Genomic DNA, 22,028 nt, shown 5'->3' on the forward strand with positions numbered 1-22,028 from the left:
TGTGTGGTTGGGAGAAAAGTGGTACCATAAACAGAACCCCAAACAAAGGTTTCTCTGTTAATTCTGTTTCCCCCTTGGGGACAGGCACGCTGTGACCACAAAGCCTCACAAAATGTTCTCTGAAGACAGGCCTGACTCAGTGACCTCTCCCCTCCTGCCTGATCTCGAGTCCTGGGCCCTCCCTCAGCTCCACCAAGTCCATGGCCTTCAACACACAGCTGTGATAACCACTCGCCCCTGACTGACTGCCCATCACTCAAGACACAGCTAAAACCCTCTCAAGGCCCCCTACATGCTGGCCCCAACTTACCCCTCTGGTTTACCTCACATTATAGCCAGAGACCACTCACGCTGCCCTGCGCCTTGGCCTCACTTGGGTCCATGTCCTTTTTTTCTAGCCCCACCGGTCCCAGGCATGTCCTTGAACTCTTACCTCTCCCAGGAACACCCCCTCTTTACCTGGCTAACCCCTCCTGCACCTGTGCAAGTCCGCCTGCCCCACCTGCTGGCTTAGATGCCCCTCCTCTTGGCCCCCCAGCTCTGTACTGAAATGCCCTGTTTATCTTTTTCCCCTGATCTGTATGTTTTTAGGGGCAAAGATATGTCTTGTTTACCACTGGCTCCAAACACAAGGCACCTCCTGGACATACTGTAGGTGTTCTTGACGTCAGTACTTGATGAGGAAGGAGAGGGTAGACGCTCTGAACTCACTTCTCACTGCTCCCTCTCCCTCCACTGCCCTGCCTCTCCTTGCTGCTCAGCTTATTCTCAGAGCCCAGCTCATCGATACAGCCTTCTACATCTCTCCCATCACCCCACTTCCTGACTTGGCTGAACTTGGATCCTGGACCAGGGTTGGTCTATTGGCCTCAGCTACATCTGAGCCGGGCAGCAGAGGTGCTCTAACAGAACAGGTGAGGGCGTGGATGCACCAAGCCCCAGCCCCGCCTGCCACAAGGCCCCATCCAAGAATAACGGGGAGGAAGGCAGCCTGTTCTCTGCTTCTCCTGGCAGACTGCAGCAAGCGTGTGAAGAGGCTGGGGAACTCCGCCACCAGGTTGAGAGCCCAGCCTCCTGGGGCCTCGTGTGCCACGTTGCCCCGCCAACCACTGAAATCTCAGGCTTCTGAGCTAGAGCCGGTGCCGTGCTGCTTTGGTCCTCAGGGATGGATGAGCAAACAACAGCGCAAAGAACCACAAGCAAACAGAGCCACACACTGGGCCTTGTCCATAATTATTACTATAATGATTTACAAAAAAATTTTTTTCAGGCAACTGTGTTAAATTATTGTACATTTGTGGGAGAGGGAGATGGGGGTCCTGGCCACAAGGTAAATGAAGACCTCTTTTGTGGGAGAGGTGGGAGGAGGAAGTGTGCCCTCCTCACCCCCACTAGGTCTGACTTGTGATTAAGTGGCTTCCCTTCAACAAATGAAGACCGTTCCCCCTTCCTGTCCCAGGTACTGGTGTAAAGGACAGGAAGCAGCAAGTCAATGAAGTGCTCTGAAGGAGAGAACGCAACACGCTGCGGCCGCCCAAACCCAGTGCATCCTCTGCTCTGGCTCCGAGGGGTCGGACCCCGGTCCAGACCCCTTATGGGGGACGGAAGACTGACACGAACTCAGTCTACACCAAGGCACCCATCCAGAAAGATGGGAGAACAGAGTGTGAAAGCGTCAGGGATGCCTAGGTGTGGCCCTCCGGGCTACTCTGTCGGGTCAGGAAGAGGAGGTGGCGTGAGAAGCAGTGACACAGCGGCGGGGAGCTGCTGGCTGCCTCCTCCTCCACCCCACTCCCCAAGGCTAGTTACACAGGCATCCAGGCACTCTGGCCCTGTCGGAGAAAATGGGGATATTTGGGTGTCTGGCCTTGGAGCTTGGGGCAGCAGAGAGCCATGGGCCTAATTGGTTCTGCCAAGGGGGACACCCAGAACCGCCCAAAGCTGGGCCCCGCAATTCCTATCTTCCAGCTCAAGCCTCCCATCCATGCAGCTAATGTTACTGTGTGCGTGTGCGCGTGTGTGTGTGTGTGAGGAGGGCTGCAGGGAAGCACTGTCGCACCACTTGCCGGGGTTCAGGGCATGCAGGGGGCCCCGAGGCCTAGTACGTGAACCGGACCAGAAAGGGTTAAGGACTCTGGCTCCCCTTTCCTCCCGTCTTCCCAACGCTACACCTTCCTCCTCGGGCACTAGAAGGTTTTACGATGAATAGCCCGGGAGCCATCCTCTTCATATTCCTTTTTGGATACCCACATCTTCTTAAAAGTGTCCAGCGAGGCCAGGATGGAGCCACTGTGAGGAGGGAGGGAGAGCAGTCCTGTGCACCTGAGGGCTGAGCCAACCGCCCTCCCTGGGCGCCCAGAGCTCCACTTCCCTTACCCGGGAGGGAAACCCACCCACCTCCACCTGGCCTGGGCCAACCCGGGGAGAAGTGTCCAGGGCACAGTGGTCTCCTCCCAGAGCCCTCCCCGGGAGCCCTGCCTCACCCGATCCACGTGGAGTACAGCCGTTCCTGAGGGGCCGAGATCTAGAGGGAGCAAGCGGCAACGTGACTGCCCCATCCCCGCACAGAAGCCCCTGTCCCAGCCTCGGGCAGGGGGGGGCCTTTCTCCCAGTGCCCGAGGCCAGGCAGCTAGTGCCTCAGCTGGCAGCAGGGGGAGCAGGAGGGCTGGGCTGGGCCTGGAAGGCAGAGGGCACCTGAGGGTGGTTCTTGCTCTTTCCTCCCCGGGTCAAGGTTGCCCAGCACCCCCATGCCCCATGGAGACTCCCCATAACCTCACCTTGATTTTGACGTCTTTGGGGGCAAGCTTCTTTACTTCACTTAGTAATCGGTCGCCAAAGCCTGTGAACACAAGGCTGGCTCAACTGGGGGGTCCACATCCGACCCTTTACCACTAGCTCCCCCGCATCCAACCTCTGGTGCCCCAGCCCCAGCTGCTGCCACGCTTGTTCTAGTCATTCTTGCCAGGATGAAGGGTAAGGGCAAGCCACCCCAAAGGCATAAAAGATCCAGCAGCATGCCTACGGGTGGGCCCAGCTTCCTTGCTCAGGAAGGCAGCATGAGATAGAACCCCAAGTCACTCAGCTCTGCCTGACCCCTGCACTCTCCCTCCCCCGCTGCTCTGGAGCCAAAACCGCCAGAAGCAAAGTCAAAGGCGAACGACGAGTCAGGAGAACACGCCTGCCACTTCTACCCAGCAGATGGGCAAACGTCACACACAGTGTCGGGACGGCGCCGGGGGACTCTCGTTCATAACTGATGGGGGCGAAAGTGGCACAGCCTCTCAGGAGGGAAACTCTGGTGATATCTACCAGGTAACAAATGCCCATACGCACCCTCTTACTCAGCAATTCTGGTCCTAGGATTTTTCTTTTAGGTATATTCTCATCACGTGAAATAACAGTGTATGAGGTCAACCATTGGAGCATCTTTGTGATCAGAAAGAATTTCACCATCCCCAAGGCCATCTGCAGGTTAATGGTTAAATGGCACATCCATCCCATACGGCCAGATAAGAGAACTTACACTCTAGGAAAGATCTTCTGGATGTGGTGCAAAGTCAAAAATACATGGCGTGGAGCTTCAGAGTATGCTAAGGTCTGTGTAAAAAGGGAGTGCTTATTCACGTACAGGTGTTACCTGAGAAACTAACAACTCCTGTGGTGAGGGAACTGGGTGACCAGGACAATGGGAGAAGGCGGACTTCATCTAATACATTTTAGACCTCGTTAAACTTATCACCTTTTTACAAAGTAAACAAAATTAAATTTTAAATCTTTCTCTTAAAAAAAACAAAAACAAAAACAAAAACTGAGCACCCAAAAAACCAACAGAAAATGGGCCATCTCCCAGGCTTCTAGGAAGTGGGCTGCAGCCTGAGGGTCCAGCTGCCCTTGGCCTCCAAGTCATACTACCACCTCCCAACTGTGGTACCTTTGAAAAGTGTGGAGCCACCGGAGAGCACGATGTTGGCGAACAGCGTCCGGCGAAGGTCCATGTCAGACTTGTGGATGGCGAAGGCCAGCACCTCGTGGAGCCCCTCACTCTCATCCCCTATCAGGTCTGGCTGGAACAGCAGCTCGGGGGCCCGGAACCGCGCTGGCCCCACCTTGGGAACACAAGATTGAGGCAGACAGGCCTCCTCCTCCTCCTCCAGGTCCTGGCATCACTCCCACCCCCGCCCGGGGCCGGCCTGGCAACTTACGTCGAGGGTGCTGCCGTCTGGCAAGGTGTACTGCACCTTCTCTGTCTCCAGAGCCTCATCCTTCTGCGGGCTGAGGGACAGGTAGCAGGCCCGCTGCAGTGGGTGGGGACACAGCCCTCAGGAGGCGGCAACCGGGACACCCGCACCCAGGGCTCAACCTTATGCCGGGTCCGACCACCCCCCGCCCCGTTCCCCACCTTCTGCCCTGCGTCACCTCTTTGATGGTCCGGACAACCTCAAACTCAGCCGAGGTGTGAAAGTCAACCCCCTCCTTGCGCAGCTGCAGCCGGAGGTAGCGGGAGACGTCGCGGCCGGCAATGTCCACCCGCATAATGGAGTGTGGCATGGCAAAGCCCTCGTAGATGGGGACGGCGTGAGTGACCCCATCCCCTGAGTCCAGAACGACTCCCGTCGTGCGTCCTGTTGCATACCTGTCACCAGGTCAGCATCCCTTCACCTCAGCCACTGAGGCATGGGGACCTCCTCACCCCTGGAAGGGACCCCGGGACATGTGCATCATCTGGTCTGAAAAAGGGACCCGTGGGACTCCCTAAAGGGACGGTCATCAGGGGGCTGTTTCTACAGGGAAGTCAGACGCCTGGTCATCCCGAGCAGGAGGCTGCCCCCAGGGAGGACGGAGATGGAGGGGACGCAGGGCTTAGGGAGCACTCACAGGCTAAGCACGGCCTGCATGGAGATGAACAGGGCTGGCACGTTGAAGGTCTCGAAGAACACCTCTGCCGCCTTCTCCCGGTTCTTACATGGGTTGAGCGGAGCTTCCGTGAGAAGAACAGGATGCTGCAAGAGACGGCAGAGTTGCCGGCAGGTGCAAAGACAGCGTGCTGGCGCTGCAACGATCCTTCCAGAGAGCCACCCGCCCCTGTGAGCACGTGAAGCTGCGGCCTGCCATCCCTCCCGACGGCACAGGCCCATCATCTGCCAGTAGTTTTACTCTTCCAAAGATCCAGCCCTCCCTGGAAAATCCTGCTCGGCAGCCACCGACTGTGTGGACCCAGGCCCACGCAACACAGAGGCGGCAAGCCCTGACAAAGCCAGAGGAAACGTGGAAGCCTGGCTGGGACGCCGCAGGCAGGGAGAGGACACCGCAGGGAGAACCGGGCCCCCCGGCGGGAGGGGCCCCTGCCCCACCTCCTCGGAGAAGGTCTGCAGCTGGTCCTTGGAGTAGACGTACTGCCAGATGCGCTCCATGTCATTCCAGTCCCGCACCACGCCGTGCTCCATGGGGTAGCGGATGGCCAGCAGCCCCCGGTGCTCCTGCGGAGGGGGGAGGCCAGCTGTGGCACCAGACATTCACCCAGCAACTGCTCCCCGCGCGCCTGGAGCTGCCCCTCCATCCGCTCGCCGGGCGTCCCCATGCCCTGTGACAGGTCCTGAACCCAGCACAGGTTCATCTGTCCAACTGCTTCTCAGGCTCTCAGAGCCCAGCCAGTCTCCAAGGCCAGGACCAGAGAGGGTGGCAGCGTGCTCCCTCCCACCCTGCAGTCCCCCCCCTCCCTCCACAGCCCTTCGTCCTCTACACTCACTGCCAGCACAGCCTGACCTCCATCCCCACCACTTCAGCGCCAGGAGCCTCCACGCAGCCCGATCCTACTTGGTCCCCTCCTGCGGTCACGTGCTGCCGCTGCGCCTTCCGGGCACAGCTGGATGCCGTGAGCTACCTCTCCTCCCGGCTCTTCAGCCAGTGCTCACGCCTCTCGCACGGACCTGCCCTTCAACTTCCCCCCGAACGTGCCCCTTCCTGCCCAGCACCACTCGGCCTCTCACCCACAGCCGCGGCTCCTCCTGACCCCACCTCGAGAGAGCCCCGTTATCTGCACCCCGAGCCCTCGGCACCCCGCACCGTAGACACCCCAGGTGCCTAAACTGCACTTGCCTGTTATCCCTGCCACCCTCACCCCCATTCACTCCTCCTCCCAAGGGCCTCATCTGGCCGTGCAGCCTCTAGGTGTCTCCCCAGCTGGAGCACAAGAGCTGGCCCTCTCACTCAGGTCATCAAGTCCCAGTGATTCAGACTTTTAAGTCACTTTTTAACCAGTTCTTTCCTTTGTAGTTTCGAAAAGACAGGGCTTGAAGAGGTCTAATTCTGCTGCCCTATACGGGAACCATGGCCCCATCACACAGAGCAAAGGGACCATGGTGCAGGACCGCTGAGCTGCAGCCTGGATCCTGGAGCCAGGAGGGCACCCAGCAGATGGCCTCAGAGAACAGACTCCCAGGGCCCTCTCTGGCGGTACAGCTCTGATCACCAGTCAAGGCTCCTGGGACAATGAGGACCCCAAACCCAGAAAAAGGCAGGCTCCATAGGTATTACCTCTGCTTTTGGTCCGATGAAGAGGTCCCCTTCCAGGGCTCCAGCCATCACCCGCATGTGTTTGGGGCGCCCGACACTGCGAAGACAGGAGAGGTCAGGGAGGTGGGCAGGGGGCACAGCTGAGCCCAGTCCAGGAAGACCAAAGTCCAACTCCAATGGTCAAGAGGGTAACTGTACTCAAAGCATCAGGAGGTGGCCACGGGGCAAAGGTCAGAACCTAGGCCTACGGGCCACGGGACTACAGAGCAGGCCTTGGCAGGACAGAAGACTCAGGGTCAGAAGGTGAGGTGTTACTTCCATTTCCCACCAGCCCTCCCAGAGACGGCCGAGAGCTCTGTAATGTCAGCCCTGGCAGAGGGTCAGCTTCTGTAGCCACGATGACTCAGCCCACGCTCTTGATTTCAGGAGGGCAGGCCAAGGCGGGGTGGCCCCAGGAAACGGGGCTGTGGCTCCCTCGTACACCCCTCTCTCACTCCGTCAGTCCTGCCCCTTCCCGCTGCCACGGCTTCCAGAACAGACACGCAGTTCTTGGCAGAGTGGATGGGCTACCATTCCAAAATCGGACCCAAGTTCCCTGCACATCAAGAGGAACCTTTAATTACGTTCAACGTTGAGTTCAGAAAGGAAAGCTGAGGCCCCACTGGATGCTCTAGGCTGGCTCTGTCTTGATACAGCCAGCCACTTCAGGGGCCTTAGGACTCCCCCACCCCGGCTTGGGCCACTAAACCCTAAAACCTCCAGGATTTGAGACGAGACACGGCCGAGGGAAAACTTCCCGATGGGCTACAGTGGCCGGAGCACTCCAGGCTTTCTCCAGGTTTCACCTCCCCCTTACCTCTGCCACCACTGGCACCATTCAGGCAAAGGCCCTCCTTGACTGAACAAAATATTTTCTAGAGTGTGAAAATAAATGGGCCCTGAAGAACACATTTCCCGGGAGGAAGGGTGGCATTCACCCCCCGCTGTTTCCTCTGAGTCTAGGTCTCCCCCCTGGAGATGTCTCTCTTTTATTCTTGCTGCTGCTACCACACCTTGTCCCGAGGGGAGTGCTGATGGCTTCTCCTCCTTCCTGGCTAAAAGAGGGACCAAAATCAGCCTCCAAAGAGGAGGGGGAAGCCCAGAGCACATGTCTTCTCCTTCCAGCGCCCTTAAGAGCAACAGCTTCACAAATCTGGAGTTTTCCCTACAGGTGGGGACAAGAGTTGGCCTCAAAGAGAGCTGTGACACAGGACCCCGTTCTCTGCGGAAGCAAACCGAAGGGTCAGGGATGCCGCCTGAGCAACACTTACTAGTTTGGGAAACAGTATTTGGGAATCTGGTCTCCTGCAAAGCCAGCCTTGATCACCCCCGAACCCTGCAAAGAAAAACAATGTTTAGCTCCCAACATTCACCTCCAGATGAAGGCAGTGCCCTGCCATGGAGAGGGCTGCTGCTCCACCATGGCAGCCCGGGGGGGCAGCCTGAGATCCTGCCAAGAGGGCAAGGCCATTTACAGGTACACCAGTGGTTCAAAACCGGGAGCGATTTTGCATCCCCTCCCCCAAATTTGACAATGTTTGGAGACTGGGGAGCGGGGGCTGCCACTGGCTTCTAGGTGGAGGCCAAGGATGCTGTTATACATCTTAAAAGGCACAGGACAGCCCCACATAACCAAGAATTATCCAGGCCAAAATGTCACTAGTGTGGAGATAGAGAAAACACGAAGTACATCCTCATCTGCACACTCCAAGGTCAGCTCCAGGCAGGAGGACTCCATAGCAGCACAAGCTACTCCCAAAACCCAGGTAGAAGCAACCCATAAGCTTTTTTCAACACTCCCTGGCCCCCTCCCCTCAGCAACCACGGGCCACATACAGGACCCGCTGGGGAAGATCCCTGGGTTCACTGGGACAACTGGCACCTCTCCTCAAGTGGCTTCTCCGGAGACTACAGGAGGACAGCTTGGTCTTGCCACTGCTCCAGCAAGGAAGCTGGACTTAGAATATCTTAAAGGGAACCTGGCATCTAGAAACCTCCCACTCACTGCAGGAATGAGCATCTCAACCCCTCTTCCCACAGACTTCCATCACAACCCTTGGGGTCTGCAGAGCAGAAATAAACATCCCCAAGTTACAGAGGAGGGGCTGGAAGCCCAGAGGGACCAAACAGGTTGCCCTCTAAGCTCATTAACTTGTGGATTAGCCCGCCCAGCAAGGAACTGGCCTGATCTTTCCTGTAGCCTGATGGAGAGCATCCTCCAAGCCCAGCTCTAGCCCCTGCTGTGACTCAGGGCACTTACATGGGTACTCCAAAAAAGACAGCTGTTCAGGGACAGATCCCAGAAAGGGAAGTGAGTCATTATCAAAAACTCCAAGGCCCACACACCAGAGGCAGATACCCAGCTCGGGGCAGATCCACAGATCCCCGCCCTTCACTTTCTTCCCGTGGACCAGAAAACATGCTGAGCCCCAGTGCTGAAGGACAAACCACAATGAAGCCAGGCAACTTTCCTCTGAGCTTTGCAAACAATGTTCCCAAACTTCTGTGGGTCCTGGGAAGAGTAGTCCTGAATTCTCTCCACTGCCCTGCCGGCTGTGGAACTTCTGCTTGGCTCGTGGAGCACTTCAAGAGAGGGTCAAAGTAGCCAAGTGGCCAGCCAGGTGGTGGCGGCTATGGGGTGGGCACAGCTTAACTTGCATTTTCCCCAGTCCCAGCAAAAGGGCGCAGTAGGGCCTGCCCACTCTGGTAGTGCTGCCTGGGGGTGCAGCACTTGGAAAGAGCTGTTGTAGAGGTCCCCAAGCCAAGCCTCTCCAGAAGATGGGGCCAGCAGTGTGCAAGAGGGCAGCCAGAGCCACAGCCTGAGAAGAGGTAAAGGGGCTGGGGTCGAAACCTGCCCAGTAACCCCACTCTCAACTGAGAAAGGTCCGGGGTGCCTCGGCCGGGCCGCCCGACACTGTCACCCCACCTCTCCGGATGCTGACCAAGGGCCGCCAGAACGATGGGACCCCCCTCTTCTCCGGACCTCCCCGCCCGGCTCAGGGAGGGCTCGGGCTGGGGTTCGGCCGCGCCAGCGGGGGGCTGGCCCCGTGGCCCCAACTATAGGGCCAGGTGGGGACGGGCGGCAGGGGTGGCGGGCGGGCAGTGAGCTAGAGGGACCAGCCGAGTCTGTCGGGGGTCCCCGCGTGCACTGCCGCGTGCGCCCTCCCCCCGGCTGCCGAGCCTCACGTTGTCGATGACCACGGGCTGGTTGGCGATGATGTCGTAGGATTCCATGGCCGGGCCGGGCCGGCCCTGCCCAGCAGGCGGGCTGCAGGAGTGACCAACAACGGCCTGGCGCGCTGACCCGGACGGCAGCGTCTCCTGACGCGGTACCGCGCCCCTCCCACCCCCGAGTGCGCAGCCTACACGAGCCCGGCGTTTTCTGGGGGGCGGGCCCCGCGACCAATCACCGCTCCCACCTGGGCAGATTGACGGCGGGCCCGCTGGTCCCGCGGCGGGCAAAGGGGCGGGGCCGCCGGTCCTGGCCAGCCAATGGAGACGGCCCGGAGGAACCTCTGGGGAGCTTCCAAGGTAGGCTGCACCGCGCGGGGGATGACGTCATTGCCCCGCGCTTAAGGAGGACGCGGTCAGAGAACGGTGGGCTGTGAGTTCGCCTGTCCAGGGAGACTGCTTTCCCTAACTCCAGCACCTCCGACCACGCTTCTTCGTGAGCTCGCCGTCCCCGAGGAGACCGGCGGTGGATATTCCACCCAAAGCATTTCTTTATTGAACACTGAGGAAGATCCTTTTCCTTGTAAAAATTACAGTTTCGTGGTAACGGTAGCTGGAGTGAATGGGACACCTGCTATGTGCTTGCGGAGCACTCCTACCCACTTTACATAGATTACTATATTACACCCTTGCAATAACTGTATCAGGTATTATTATTCCCATTTTACAGATTTAGGAACCGAGGAGGCTCACGCGTGTGTAACTTGCCCAAGGTTATCCAGCTGGCAGCAGCTGGGATTAGCTTGCGGTCAGCCTCCAGCCGCGTTGGGGTCAATTCATTGACCAAACTGAGCCATAGTTATTTGCCGCTCTGTATAACTTTCCCACTAGAATATGAGATTAAATTCGGTAAAATTGAAGCACGACATCATACAGAAGAGTGCAGAAATCATAAGTGTACATTTCAATGAATTATTAACATGCGGACACGCCCGTATAACCATCACTGAGTTTAAGAATCAGAGCATGACCAGCTCCCTGGAAGCCTCCCACCCCTCTCGTTCACTGCCCTATTCCTCCTCCGAGGTGACCACTATCCTGCATTCTACCAGTCACCACAGGTTAGTTTTGACTATTTTGGAATTTTATGCAAATAGAATCATAGGTAGGTGTTCATTTGTATTTGGTGTCTATGCATTCATAAAATGGGTCAACGTGCAATTGTTTAAGATAATGAAGGAGTTCTACATAATCTGATATGAAATACATCAGGACATATGGCTAAGTCAAAGCAAAGAAAGCCAGTCACAGTGTCCAGAATGTTCTGTGTGAATGGCTCTGAACAGTGTATGAGGCACCTTCAAGACTCTTTAATTTGGGAAAGAGGCCACCGTAAATGCGGGGAAATGAAGGGCAAATTCTTTTTACAATGTAAACTTTGAAATTTTGTTGTTTTTAACTTGTTCTGTGTCTCTCTGCTTTGCAAATAAGATCATCTATACCATTTTTTCTAGATTCCACATATATGTGTTAATATACGATATTTGTTTTTCTTTCTGACTTACTTCACTCTGTATGACACTCTCTAGGTCCATCCACATCTCTACAAATGACCCAATTTTGTTCCTTTTAATGGCTGAATAATATTCCATTCTATATATGTACCACATCTTCTCTATCCATTCCTCTGTTGACGGACACTTAACGTTGTTTCCATGTCCTGGCTATTGTAAATAGTGCTGCTATGAACATTGGGGTGCATGTGTCTTTTTGAATTATGGTTTTCTCCGGGTATATGCCCAGTATTGGGATTGCTGGGTCATATGTATATCCACTCTTTTTTAGATTCTTTTTCTTAACCCATTTTTAAGCGTACAGTTCAGTGGTATTAAATACATTCATAATGTTGTGCAACCATTACCACCATCCATCTCCAGAAGCTTTTTTACCTTATAAAACTGAAACTCTATACTCATTAAACAGTAACTTCCCATTCCCCATGTGACAGAATTTCCTTCCTTTTTACAGCTGAATTATATCCCATTGTATGTATATACCACATTTTGCTTATCCATTCATCTACTGATAAATTCTTGGATTGCTTCCACATTTTAGCTATTGTAAATAACACTGCTGTGAACATTGGTGTATAAATACCTCTTTGAGACTCTGCTTTCAGTTCTCTGGGATATATAACCAGATATGGGATTGCTGGATCATATTATAATTCTATTTTTAATTGTTTGAAGAACAGCCATACTGTTTTCCATAGTGGATGCATCATTTTTCATTCCCAACAACAGTGCACAAGGGTTCCAGTTTCTCCACAGCCTCACCACACTGGTTAGTTTCTGTTTTTGTTTTTGTTTTGGATTGTAGCCATCCTAATTGGTATGAGGTGGTAGCTCATCATAGGTTTGATTTGCATTTCTCTAGTGATTCATGATGTTGCATATCTTTTCATTTGCTTATTGGCTGTTTGTATATCTTCTTTGGATAAATGTCTATTCAAGTCCTTTACCCCCTTTTTAAAAAATTTTTGGCTGTGTTGGGTCTTCGTTGCTGCGTGCGGGCTTTCTCTAGTTGCAGTGAGCAGAGGCTGCTTTTTATTGTGGTGCGTGGGCTTCTCATTGCTGTGGTTTCTCTTGTTGAGGAGCATGGGCTTTAGGTGCATGGGCTTCAGTAGTGGTGGCTCGCGGGCTCTAGAGCGCAGGCTCAGTATTGTGGCGCACTGGCTTAGTTGCTCGGTGGCATGTGGGATCTTCCCGGACCAGGGCTCGAACCCGTGTCCCCTGCGTTGGCAGGCGGATTCTTAACCACTGCACCACCAGAAAAGTCCCCTTTACCCATTTTTGAATTGGGTTTTTTGCTGAGTTTTAGGAGTTCTCTATATTTTGGATATTAATCCCTTATCAAATATGTGGTTTGCAAATATTTTCTATGGGTTGCCTTTTTACTCTGTTAATAATGTCTTTTGACACACAAAAGTTAAAAATTTTCATGAAATCTAATTTCCCTATTTTTTTCTTTCGTTGCCTGTGCCTTTGGTGTTGTATCTGAGATATCATCGCCAAATTCAATATCCTGAAGCTTTGCCCTATGTTTTATTCTAAGAGTTTTGTAGTTTTAGCTCTTATATTTAAGTCTTTGACCCATTTGAGTTAATTTTTGTATATGAGGTTAGGTAACAGTCCAATTTCATTCTTTTGCATGTGGATGTCCAGTTTTCCCAGCACCATTTGTTGAAAGGATTTACCTTTCCCTGCTGAAAGGTTTCAACATCCTTGACAAAAATCACTTGACCATATATATGTGGGGGCTTATTTCTGGGCTGTCTATTCTATTCCATTGGTCTATATGTCTGTCTTTATGATATATCCCTTTTTTTTTTTTGGCTGTGCTGGGCAGCTTGTGGGATCTTTGTTCCTCAACCAAGGATGGAAACTGTGCCCCCTGCAGTGGAAGTGCAGAGTCCTAACCATTGGACCACCAGGGATGTCCCGATATATTACTTAAAAAAAAAATAAATTTAGGGTTTCCCTGGTGGCGCAGTGGTTGAGAGTCCGCCTGCCGATGCAGGGGACACGGGTTCGTGCCCCGGTCTGGGAAGATCCCACATGCCGCGCAGCGGCTGGGCCCGTGAGTCATGGCCGCTGAGCCTGCGCGTCCGGAGCCTGTGCTCCGCAACAGGAGAGGCCACAACAGTGAGAGGCCCGCGTACCGCAAAAAAATAAATAAATGAAAAATTTTAAAAATTATTTATTTATTTATTTATTTTTGGTTGTGTTGAGTCTTCATTGCTGTGTGCAGGCTTTCTCCAGTTGAGGTGAGCAGGGGTTATTCTTTATTGCGGTGCGCGGGCTTCTCATTCTCATGGCTTCTCTTGTTGTGGAGCACGGGCTCTAGGCGTGCGGGCTTCAGTAGTTGTGGCTTGCTGGCTCTAGAGCTCAGGCTCAGTAGTTGTGGCGCATGGGCTTAGTTGCTCCATGGCATGTGGGATCTTCCTGGGCCAGGGCTCGAACCTCTGTCCCTTGCAGTGGCAGGCAGATTCTTAACCACTGCGCCAGCAGGTAAGCCCCCGACAAAGAATATAACTACTCTTTATCAAATTGAGAAAATTCCCTTTGTTTTCTAGTTAATGGGAGTTTTATCCTGAATGGTTGTGTGATTTTGTCAAATGCTTTTTCTGATCATCTGTTGTGATGAGCATATGATTTTTGTATTAACATGATGAATTACACTGATTTATTTTGGAATGTTCAATCAGTTTTACATTCCTGGAATAAATGTCATTTAGTTATGATATATTATCCTTTAAAAAATATTGTTGGATTCAATTTGCTAAAAGTTTGTTAAGAATTCTTACGTCTATGTTTATGAAAGATACTGGCCTATACTTTTCTTTTCCTGTAATATCTTTATCTGGCTTGTTATCAGGATAATGCTGGTCTCATAGAATGAATTGGAAAGTACTCTTTCAACTTCAATTTTTTAGAAGAGTTTGTGTAGAATTGATGATGTTTCTTCCTTATTGATAGAGTTAACAAGTGAAGCCATCTGGGCTTTGAGTTTTCTTTGTGGGAAGGTTTTTATCCAAAAATTCAATTCCTTTAATATGGAGCTGATTTCTTTTTAAAAGGAAAGCAATTTATTTTTTATAGAGCTATTCAGGTTATTTATTTCTTCTTTAGTAAACTCTGTTAGTTTGTGTCAAGGAATCTGTCCATTTAATCTAATTTGTTGAACCTATTGGAAAAAAGTTGTTAATAATATACACTTATTTTCCTTTTAATCTGTACTATCTCTAGTAATGTCTATGTTCTCATTCCTGATATTGTTAATATGTGTCCTCTGTCTTGTTTTCCTGACCAGTCTGGCTAGAGGTTTATATATTTTACTGATTTTCTCAAAGAACTAACTTTTGGTTTCATTGATTTTTTTCAGTGGTTTTTACATTTTTAAAAGGTTGTAAAAACAACAACAAACAAAGAAAAATATGTGACAGAGACATACATAGCCTGCAAAGCCTAAAGTATTTTCTATCTGGCTCTTTACAGAAAAAGTTTATTGATTCCCCCTCCATACTTGGATGACTGTGTAAATATAGATATTGTTGACCTAAAACAAGTAGACTGTCAGTTATTTCCCCAGGAAAAAAAAAAAAAGGTTTATTTGGGGTCTGCAGAGAATTGCAATTTGGGATCTGCAACCATTGTGTGCTATGTGCAAGTCCCCACATAGCAAGAGAGGGAGAACTCCTTTATAGAGGGGAAAAGGAAGTTGGGGGAGTCTATAGTAAACAAAGAGTCCATGGCTTTTCATTGGCTGAGCCCTTGCCAGGAATGAAGAGGAGTGTTTTTTCTTCCTGTTGGGCTCTGGGAGTAGGAGCTCCCCCTTCTGGTCTCTCAACGTTATTTAATTGAGATTTCTGTTTATTAACTTTGTTTGTTTGTTTGTTTGTTTGTTAACTTTTTACAACGTTTTCCTGCCATACCTCAACAAATCTGCCTAGAAATAAGAGAATCACAGTAGAGAAAGTCTGATGATCACTTAAAGGCACTTAGTAGATTACATAAGAGCCCTATGGTATACTCAGGTTGCAAAGCATCCCTTATTCTCCTCTTCTGGTGATGTGAGCAGATAGAAGGGAAAAGAGGGGTAAGTGGGAGAGGAGGTGGTGAAGATTTTGGTAAGGGGACTCATTGCCATTCAACAGTGGCCTCTTATTTCAGCAGCAGTGAAATAAGGATGGTGCTGGTTGGTTTCTGTTGGGGCAGTAGAGGTGGGCAAGCTTAGCCAGGTTCTGGGATGTGTGTGAAAATTGACCTGAGAGGATTTGCTTGTGGACTGGATGTGTGGTGAGAGAGAAAGACAGGAGTCTGTTATGTAGTCTGGATTTTGGCCTGAACAAGTAGAAGGACTGATTTGTTGCTGAGATGGGGGGAAAGTAGAGGCGTGGGCAGCGGGGATCAAAAGATGGGTGCTTGTGCATCTTGAGTTTGAAGCTAGCTTAACTGCCACTGCTTTGGTTTTATTATCCCTCAGCATTGTTTGAAATCTCGTTGGTAGCAGGCCCCTAAAGAACTCCTGTGTTCACAGGAACTCCTGCTTTACCTCCCCAGATTACTCTAGGGATTCCTTGCTCAGAAGGAAGAAGTTTAACGTTTTCCCCAACTTTACACCTTTCTCAAAATCCAGAGCTCCATGGTCGGGTAGCACACATGCACATCTTCACTTTTCATTATAAAAATTTTCAAACATATGCAAAAAGAGAGAGACTAGTATAATGAACCTCTGTGTGTTAATCAGGCCAATCATGTTTAATCTACTCTCTCATATACACACACACTATATATATATATATATATATTTTTTTTTTTTTTTTTTTTTGCGGTACGTGGGCCTCTCACTGTTGTGGCCTCTCCTGCTGTGGAGCACAGGCTCCGGACGCGCAGGCTCAGCGGCCATGGCTCACGGGCCCAGCCACTCTGCAGCATGTGGGATCCTCTCGGACCGGGGCACAAACCCGTGTCCCCTGCATTGGCAGGCAGACTCTCAACCACTGTGCCACTAGGGAAGCCCCACACACTATATTTTAAATAACAGTTTGATATATTAGTCACATAACATAAAATACACCCTTTAAAAGTGTATATTCACAGCGTTGTGAGCCACCACTATCTAATTTTAGAACATTTTCATCACCCCCAAAAGTAATGTCACACTCACTTCCTGTCACTCCCCATCCACCTTTTCCCACAGCCCCTGGCAACCACTAACCTACTGTCTGTTCTATGGATTTGTCTATTCTGGACGTTTCATATATGGAATCACACACTCTATGGTCTTTTGTGACAGGTTTCTTTCATTTAACACGTCTAACAGGGTTCATCCACGTTGTAGCATGCCTCAGGAATTCATTCCTTTTTATGGCTGAATGATATTCCATTGTGTGGATTTACCACATTTTGTTAATCCATTTATCAGTTGATGGGCATTTGGGTTGTTTCCACCATTTGGCTATCTGAATAACGCTGTTATGAACATCTTATGAACATAACTTTTTCAAAGTGAACATTAGATTTCCATGCTCTACTGTTTAGGATCTTACTGCATTTGGAAGCGCTTTTGCTATTTACTAAACTAATTGGTTGACCACATTCTGGGACATTCTCTCAATGTAAAGAAATTGGGTCTGTGGAGAAAAGCTACAGTATTATTTTCCAAAAATTAAGCAGACCAATATCACAAAACAGTGTCATGTGTCATGAAGGACAGTAGGTACATTTGCAGTCAGTCAGGGGTGACATCAAGAAAAGGGGAGACAGTAACTCCTCTTGTCAGGGCACTTTAAAAACCAAAGGGTTTTCGTGAACAAGTATTTTACTGCATGGGCTTACATACACTTCCACTGTATTGATTCTTAATGATTCACTAACATCTCAGCAAGAGAGAACTTGTTTCTTTCATTTACCAAAAAAGCCATCATATCCATGCACCGTTAACCACCTAATTAGCAATTTTCCTGTAGAATTGAAACCTGCCATGTGCACAGATTACTCAATGTCTATGCAGACTGAGGAAACTAGTGTTGTCTTGGTTTTGAGTTAAAAGTTCAGATCCTTGGAGACAATGAATACTCTGTGGAACTCAGAATAGGTGGGTGCTGTGGCCTGAAACACCTTCTTTAAGGGACAAGTTTCTCCTCCCTGATGGGTTTGCCCACTCCCCAGGGGCCAGAGAAAAGGCCTGGCCTTGACCTTGAATTAGGAAAATGTGTCACAGACATCATGACCTCCAAAAAGAAAAGCCTGATAATATAACTCAAAATCTCCACAGGTCACTACCATCTTTTAGCACAATTAATTCATATCCTTGATGTAGCCACATGCAGGTCAGCAGAAGTCTTAACATCCATCCATGCCGTCCTAGGGGAGATTGCGAAGCCGGTTCACCTGTGTTTGCACCTTCATTTTTTTTCCCATCTCATTCCTCAATGACAACATCAGGAATTCCTTGTGCTTATCAAACCAGTCATGTCGGGATGACCTCAGGTCCCCGAGCCCCTCCCAAATATAGACCCACAGTGGGGATTAGTGCAGAGTATGCAGTATTGTTTCCTTTCTTCCCAAACAAGAAAGCATCACATTTCCAGAATGGTCAGTCACTGCTCATTGGCCTCATTGCCTGTGGAGAGGAGAGTTTTTGTTGAAAAGCCCCTGAGCTGTGTGTCCATCTGTCTCTGTTCCTTCCCCAGCTGAGGGCTGAGCATGACCTTGCTTGGAACCAGCGCTGTTTACTGTCATTCATCATAGATAGTAGCACTGAGACAGGATGAGGGGAGAGCACTTTCAGTCTCCATGTCACATCAGCGAATTCTGTCCCCCCTCCTCATAGCCCTCCTGTAGTCGGCATCTTTCCCTCCAGTTTCAGATGAGAAAACCAAATCCCGCAGAACTTCACTGCCCAAGATCATGCAGTGTTCAAATGTGTACTGGAGGGCTTCCCTGGTGGTGCAGTGGTTGAGAGTCCGCCTGACAATGCAGGGGACAGGGGTTTTTGCCCTGGTCTGGGAAGATCCCACATGCTGCGGAGCGGCTGGGCCCGTGAGCCATGGCTGCTGAGCCTGCGCATCCGGAGCCTGTGCTCCGCAACGGGAGGGGCCATAGCAGTGAGAGACCCGCGTACCGCAAAAAACAAAAGAGGCTTCAATAACTCGGTACTGTCTGGCTGACTGATTGGTGGTCAGTGACCATAACTGAATGAATGAATGGATGCAGATAGCTCTTGCAGTCCCGCTATCCATGCTTTCAGGAATTCCCATCTAGGAATGAGAACACCTTTCTCTTCTTGGCAGGTGCCCTGTGTCTCTGAATCCAGCCCCACAGGTGTGGAAGGGGAGTGGCTGCATCTGAAGTTGCGTGGCTGGTGCAGGGTTTAGAAGGATCCCATCACCCCCCTAGGCCTACTGACCCACCCAGTGCCGGGCCAGTGTTGGCCTTGGCATTGGTGGGCCACTGATAAACTTGCCAAGTTCTCTCTGAGCAGCAGTTCAGGAACTTGTAGGTCAATGCATTCATCAAGGAAGGGGATGTGAGAACTCATCATCTTGAATGAGTGAAGTAATGGTTAAGCTTTTTGTGTCCTTATTGTTCAGCATTTATTCCATCAGGTGAGTAGACCACCCACCAATATACCAACAACCTTTGAAAAAGGACTCAGAATATACACAAAATGAATGGAATTTGTGATGATGACTTTCTGTTGCTTTTCAAAGTAAACCTAGAAGCACAAACAAAACTACTGTCCCCAGGGAATAGTAGAAGACTGAAAACTTTAAAAGGGAAGAAGAAATTAATATAGTGCAAAAACTGTAATCATGAAAAATTAGGAACAGTTTATAAACAAAGCTTTCTGACTAAAACTCTGTTTTGCTTTATGTTTATCCTCCGGCCTTCACCCATATTTATGGGCCATCCTGGGGAAAGTCTCAGAGATGGGTCAGAATGACAGCACAAATAAGAAGGAAAATGATGACACTACATATCATGAGATTTGGGACAAAGTTCCTAGCTACATATCTTTAGTGGGCAATGTTTACTGCCCCAGACATCTTGTGGAATCAAAATTTTTCAGAAATGATTTATGTTATTAGAATTTCCCTTCCCAAGAGAAGGAATTTTAGAGTGTAATTTCACACATTCATTGAGTTTGTATTATTTATTCACTGTATTTATAGACTGCTTTACAGGGAAAAACATCAGATCTCCACTGCTGGTATTAATATGCCTTTATTTACTTCACTTGAGATGAAATTCTAGAAGAAACAAGAAGAACAGCAGGCAAATCAATTACAAAGAGAGACACAAAAGAAAGCAAGTATATGTCTTTAAAGCTCTTTAAGTGCACATTTTTCTATAGGCCTATGTACTGTATTATAGGTACTAAGCTATCATTTTACCGTTCTTTAAAACAGCTACTTGTGCAGCAAAGACAAATAGAGATATGAAGGAAAGAGTTGTCTGAAATCCTCTCTATAACCTCCAAGATGAAAGTGTAACTATCCTTCTATTTTAGGGAAGTCCCTTAACTTCATGTGTCCGACAGGTTCTTACTCTCTGGAGGCTATTCAGAGGACAGGGACTGGAATTGCAAATGGTGTTTACCGTTCCTTACACCGGGAGCCCTGAGTGGTGTAATAACTTTCCGCCCAACACGCTTTATACTTCCACGTGCGTGACCTGCTTTGAGGCTAATCTCAGCCCTGGGTGAGAGCTGGTGCAGTCTTTAGTACCTCATTCCACGGATAAGACCAAGGACAAAAAAAATCACTTGCCCTAGGCCCAGCCGTAGAAATAACAAAAGTGATGAACACACTCTTCCCTTTAAAGCAGCTTCATATCATTATTATGTTTTAAGTAACACTTTGAGAATTAAGGCAGGTATTCGATCACAGGTCATAAGGATAGAAATGGGAATCAGAAATTGCCAGCAGTGCACCTTAGTGCCTGGGTAGCAGAGGAGTGAGAACTTGTTGGACTATTGCATACAGATGTGAATTCCAATTCCTGAGGTTCCTTTCCCACAGCATCTGCCTGGGCTCCAGCCTCTGCAATCAGCAATCAGCTGGTGCTTCTCTCTACAATAACATATAAACTTTCAAACACACATTTCCAAGTACAAGTTGAATTCTATGTTAGCATTTCAACACTGGATTGGGAGTTTGGGATTAGCAGATGCAAACTAGTATATATAGGATGGATAAACAACAAGGTCCTACCGTAGAGCACAGGGAACTCTACTCAATATCCTGGGATAAACCATAATGAAAAAGAATTTAAAAAACACTGAAAATATGGGCCCAAGGGGCTTGTAAGGGTGTACTGATAAAAATTTTTCAATTTGTTTTCATGTGTTTTATCATCACAGGAGCCAATGTTGATGGGAATTCTGAATCAGAATTTTTCCTTGGCAGCATGGACAGAATTTCCAATAATAGTAAATGCAAATAGATAAAATTGGAGCTAGGGGTCAATAAGTGATACCTCTTCTTCCTCTTGCCTGAGTTCAGAACCAAATGTGAGACTAAGCTGAGGGTCCAGCAGATGGAGCTCAGACCATTCTCTCCAGGAATACTTGGCTGGCTAACGTGGGTGCTTCACCTGGAATTAGGAAGAGTGCTCCAGTCACTGGTAAGGTTTAGGATACCCTTGCCTTCTCCAAACCCCCTCCGTGAGAGTTTGCTTTTGTAAAATTCACAGCATAGAGGAGCAGATCAAAACGTTTGCTGTCTGCAGAGGGATAGAGACAGAGAGACAGAGGCAAAGAGAAAGGAGCCAGTAACAGGCACCTGAATCCCTCTCCCAAACTGAACAGTGAAGTCTCTCCCCAACCCCTGGGGGACGGGGCTAGTGAGCACTTTCTGGAAGTGGTACCCCAGAGGCGCTCTCTCCATCAAAGCAAAGGCTCATCTCAGATCCGATTATGATGGAAGCAAATGGGCTCTGAAGAGTACCAGTTCCTCAGGATGAGGCACTAGAATCCCATGCATCATTTCTTCCCTAGACAGATGTAAAAATTTAAAAAGAAAAATAGGGAATTCCCTGGCCATCCAGTGGTTACGACTCAGTGCTTCCACTGCAGGGGGCACGAGTTTGATCCCTGGTAGGGGAACTAAGATCCTGAAAGCCGTGCGGTATGGCCAAAAAACAAAACAAAACAAAAAGGCCAAATATATCACTGTCTGAGTTGGTGGATATGTGGTCTTTCCTGGGTGCAGGAATAGGAACTAGGTCAGTGGTTCCCAAGCCCAACTGTGCATCAGCCACGGGGAAGAGGATGTGGAATGGAAAGAGCTTATTAAAAATCCTTATTCTCGGAACCCACCAAGAATCTCTAGAAGCGGAGTCCAGGTTCTGCACATCTTTGCATATTCTCTGAGTGACTTGGATACAGTCGGCCAGATACCAGCGCCTGGTGTTTGGAGCCCCTGGCTGAGATGGTTTTCAGAGATCAATTTACCACAGAAGTCTCTTTAAAATGAATACTTCTAGTATCCCTGAATTTACACAACACATTTCCTTCTGTAAATTGCATGATAATCATAAATTAAATATAGTTGGGCATCTCTTTGGTGCCTGGGTCTCCACTGGGAGAAGTGAGAGGATGCTTTTGTGCTGAGGACCACACATGGGCTAGAATGGCTTCATCAACACAGTCCACATCATCCCATTTTTCTGTGAAATGGCTACCCATTTGTCCCAACACCATTTATTAAAAAGTCCATCTTTGCTCCAGTGACCCGG

General features: G+C 49.7%; 1 protein-coding gene and 1 long non-coding RNA gene across 2 annotated transcripts in view; one reads left to right on the forward strand and one right to left on the reverse strand.

Moving 5' to 3' along the window:
- Positions 1-1,210: 1,210 nt before the first annotated feature.
- Positions 1,211-9,909, reverse strand: ACTR1B (actin related protein 1B). Its single transcript, XM_082643081.1, has 11 exons — positions 9,739-9,909; positions 7,824-7,888; positions 6,535-6,610; positions 5,352-5,477; positions 4,876-5,000; positions 4,417-4,633; positions 4,203-4,295; positions 3,932-4,106; positions 2,778-2,839; positions 2,484-2,524; positions 1,211-2,289 (listed from the first exon to the last, which is right to left on the reverse strand). The coding sequence occupies exons 1-11, from the start codon at positions 9,784-9,786 to the stop codon at positions 2,187-2,189; spliced, it is 1,131 nt and encodes a 376-aa protein (XP_082499207.1). The 5' UTR covers positions 9,787-9,909; the 3' UTR covers positions 1,211-2,186.
- A 289-nt stretch (positions 9,910-10,198) lies between these two features.
- LOC309815308 overlaps positions 10,199-22,028 on the forward strand; it is a 37,706-nt gene continuing 25,876 nt past the window's right edge. Inside the window, exon 1 of the long non-coding RNA XR_014295840.1 lies at positions 10,199-10,844. This is a non-coding gene — a long non-coding RNA (uncharacterized lncRNA). The remainder of the gene's footprint in view (positions 10,845-22,028) is intronic.

This window comes from Mesoplodon mirus, assembly GCF_964341445.2.
Source record: "Mesoplodon mirus genome assembly, chromosome: 14".
Taxonomy (NCBI): domain Eukaryota; kingdom Metazoa; phylum Chordata; class Mammalia; order Artiodactyla; family Ziphiidae; genus Mesoplodon; species Mesoplodon mirus.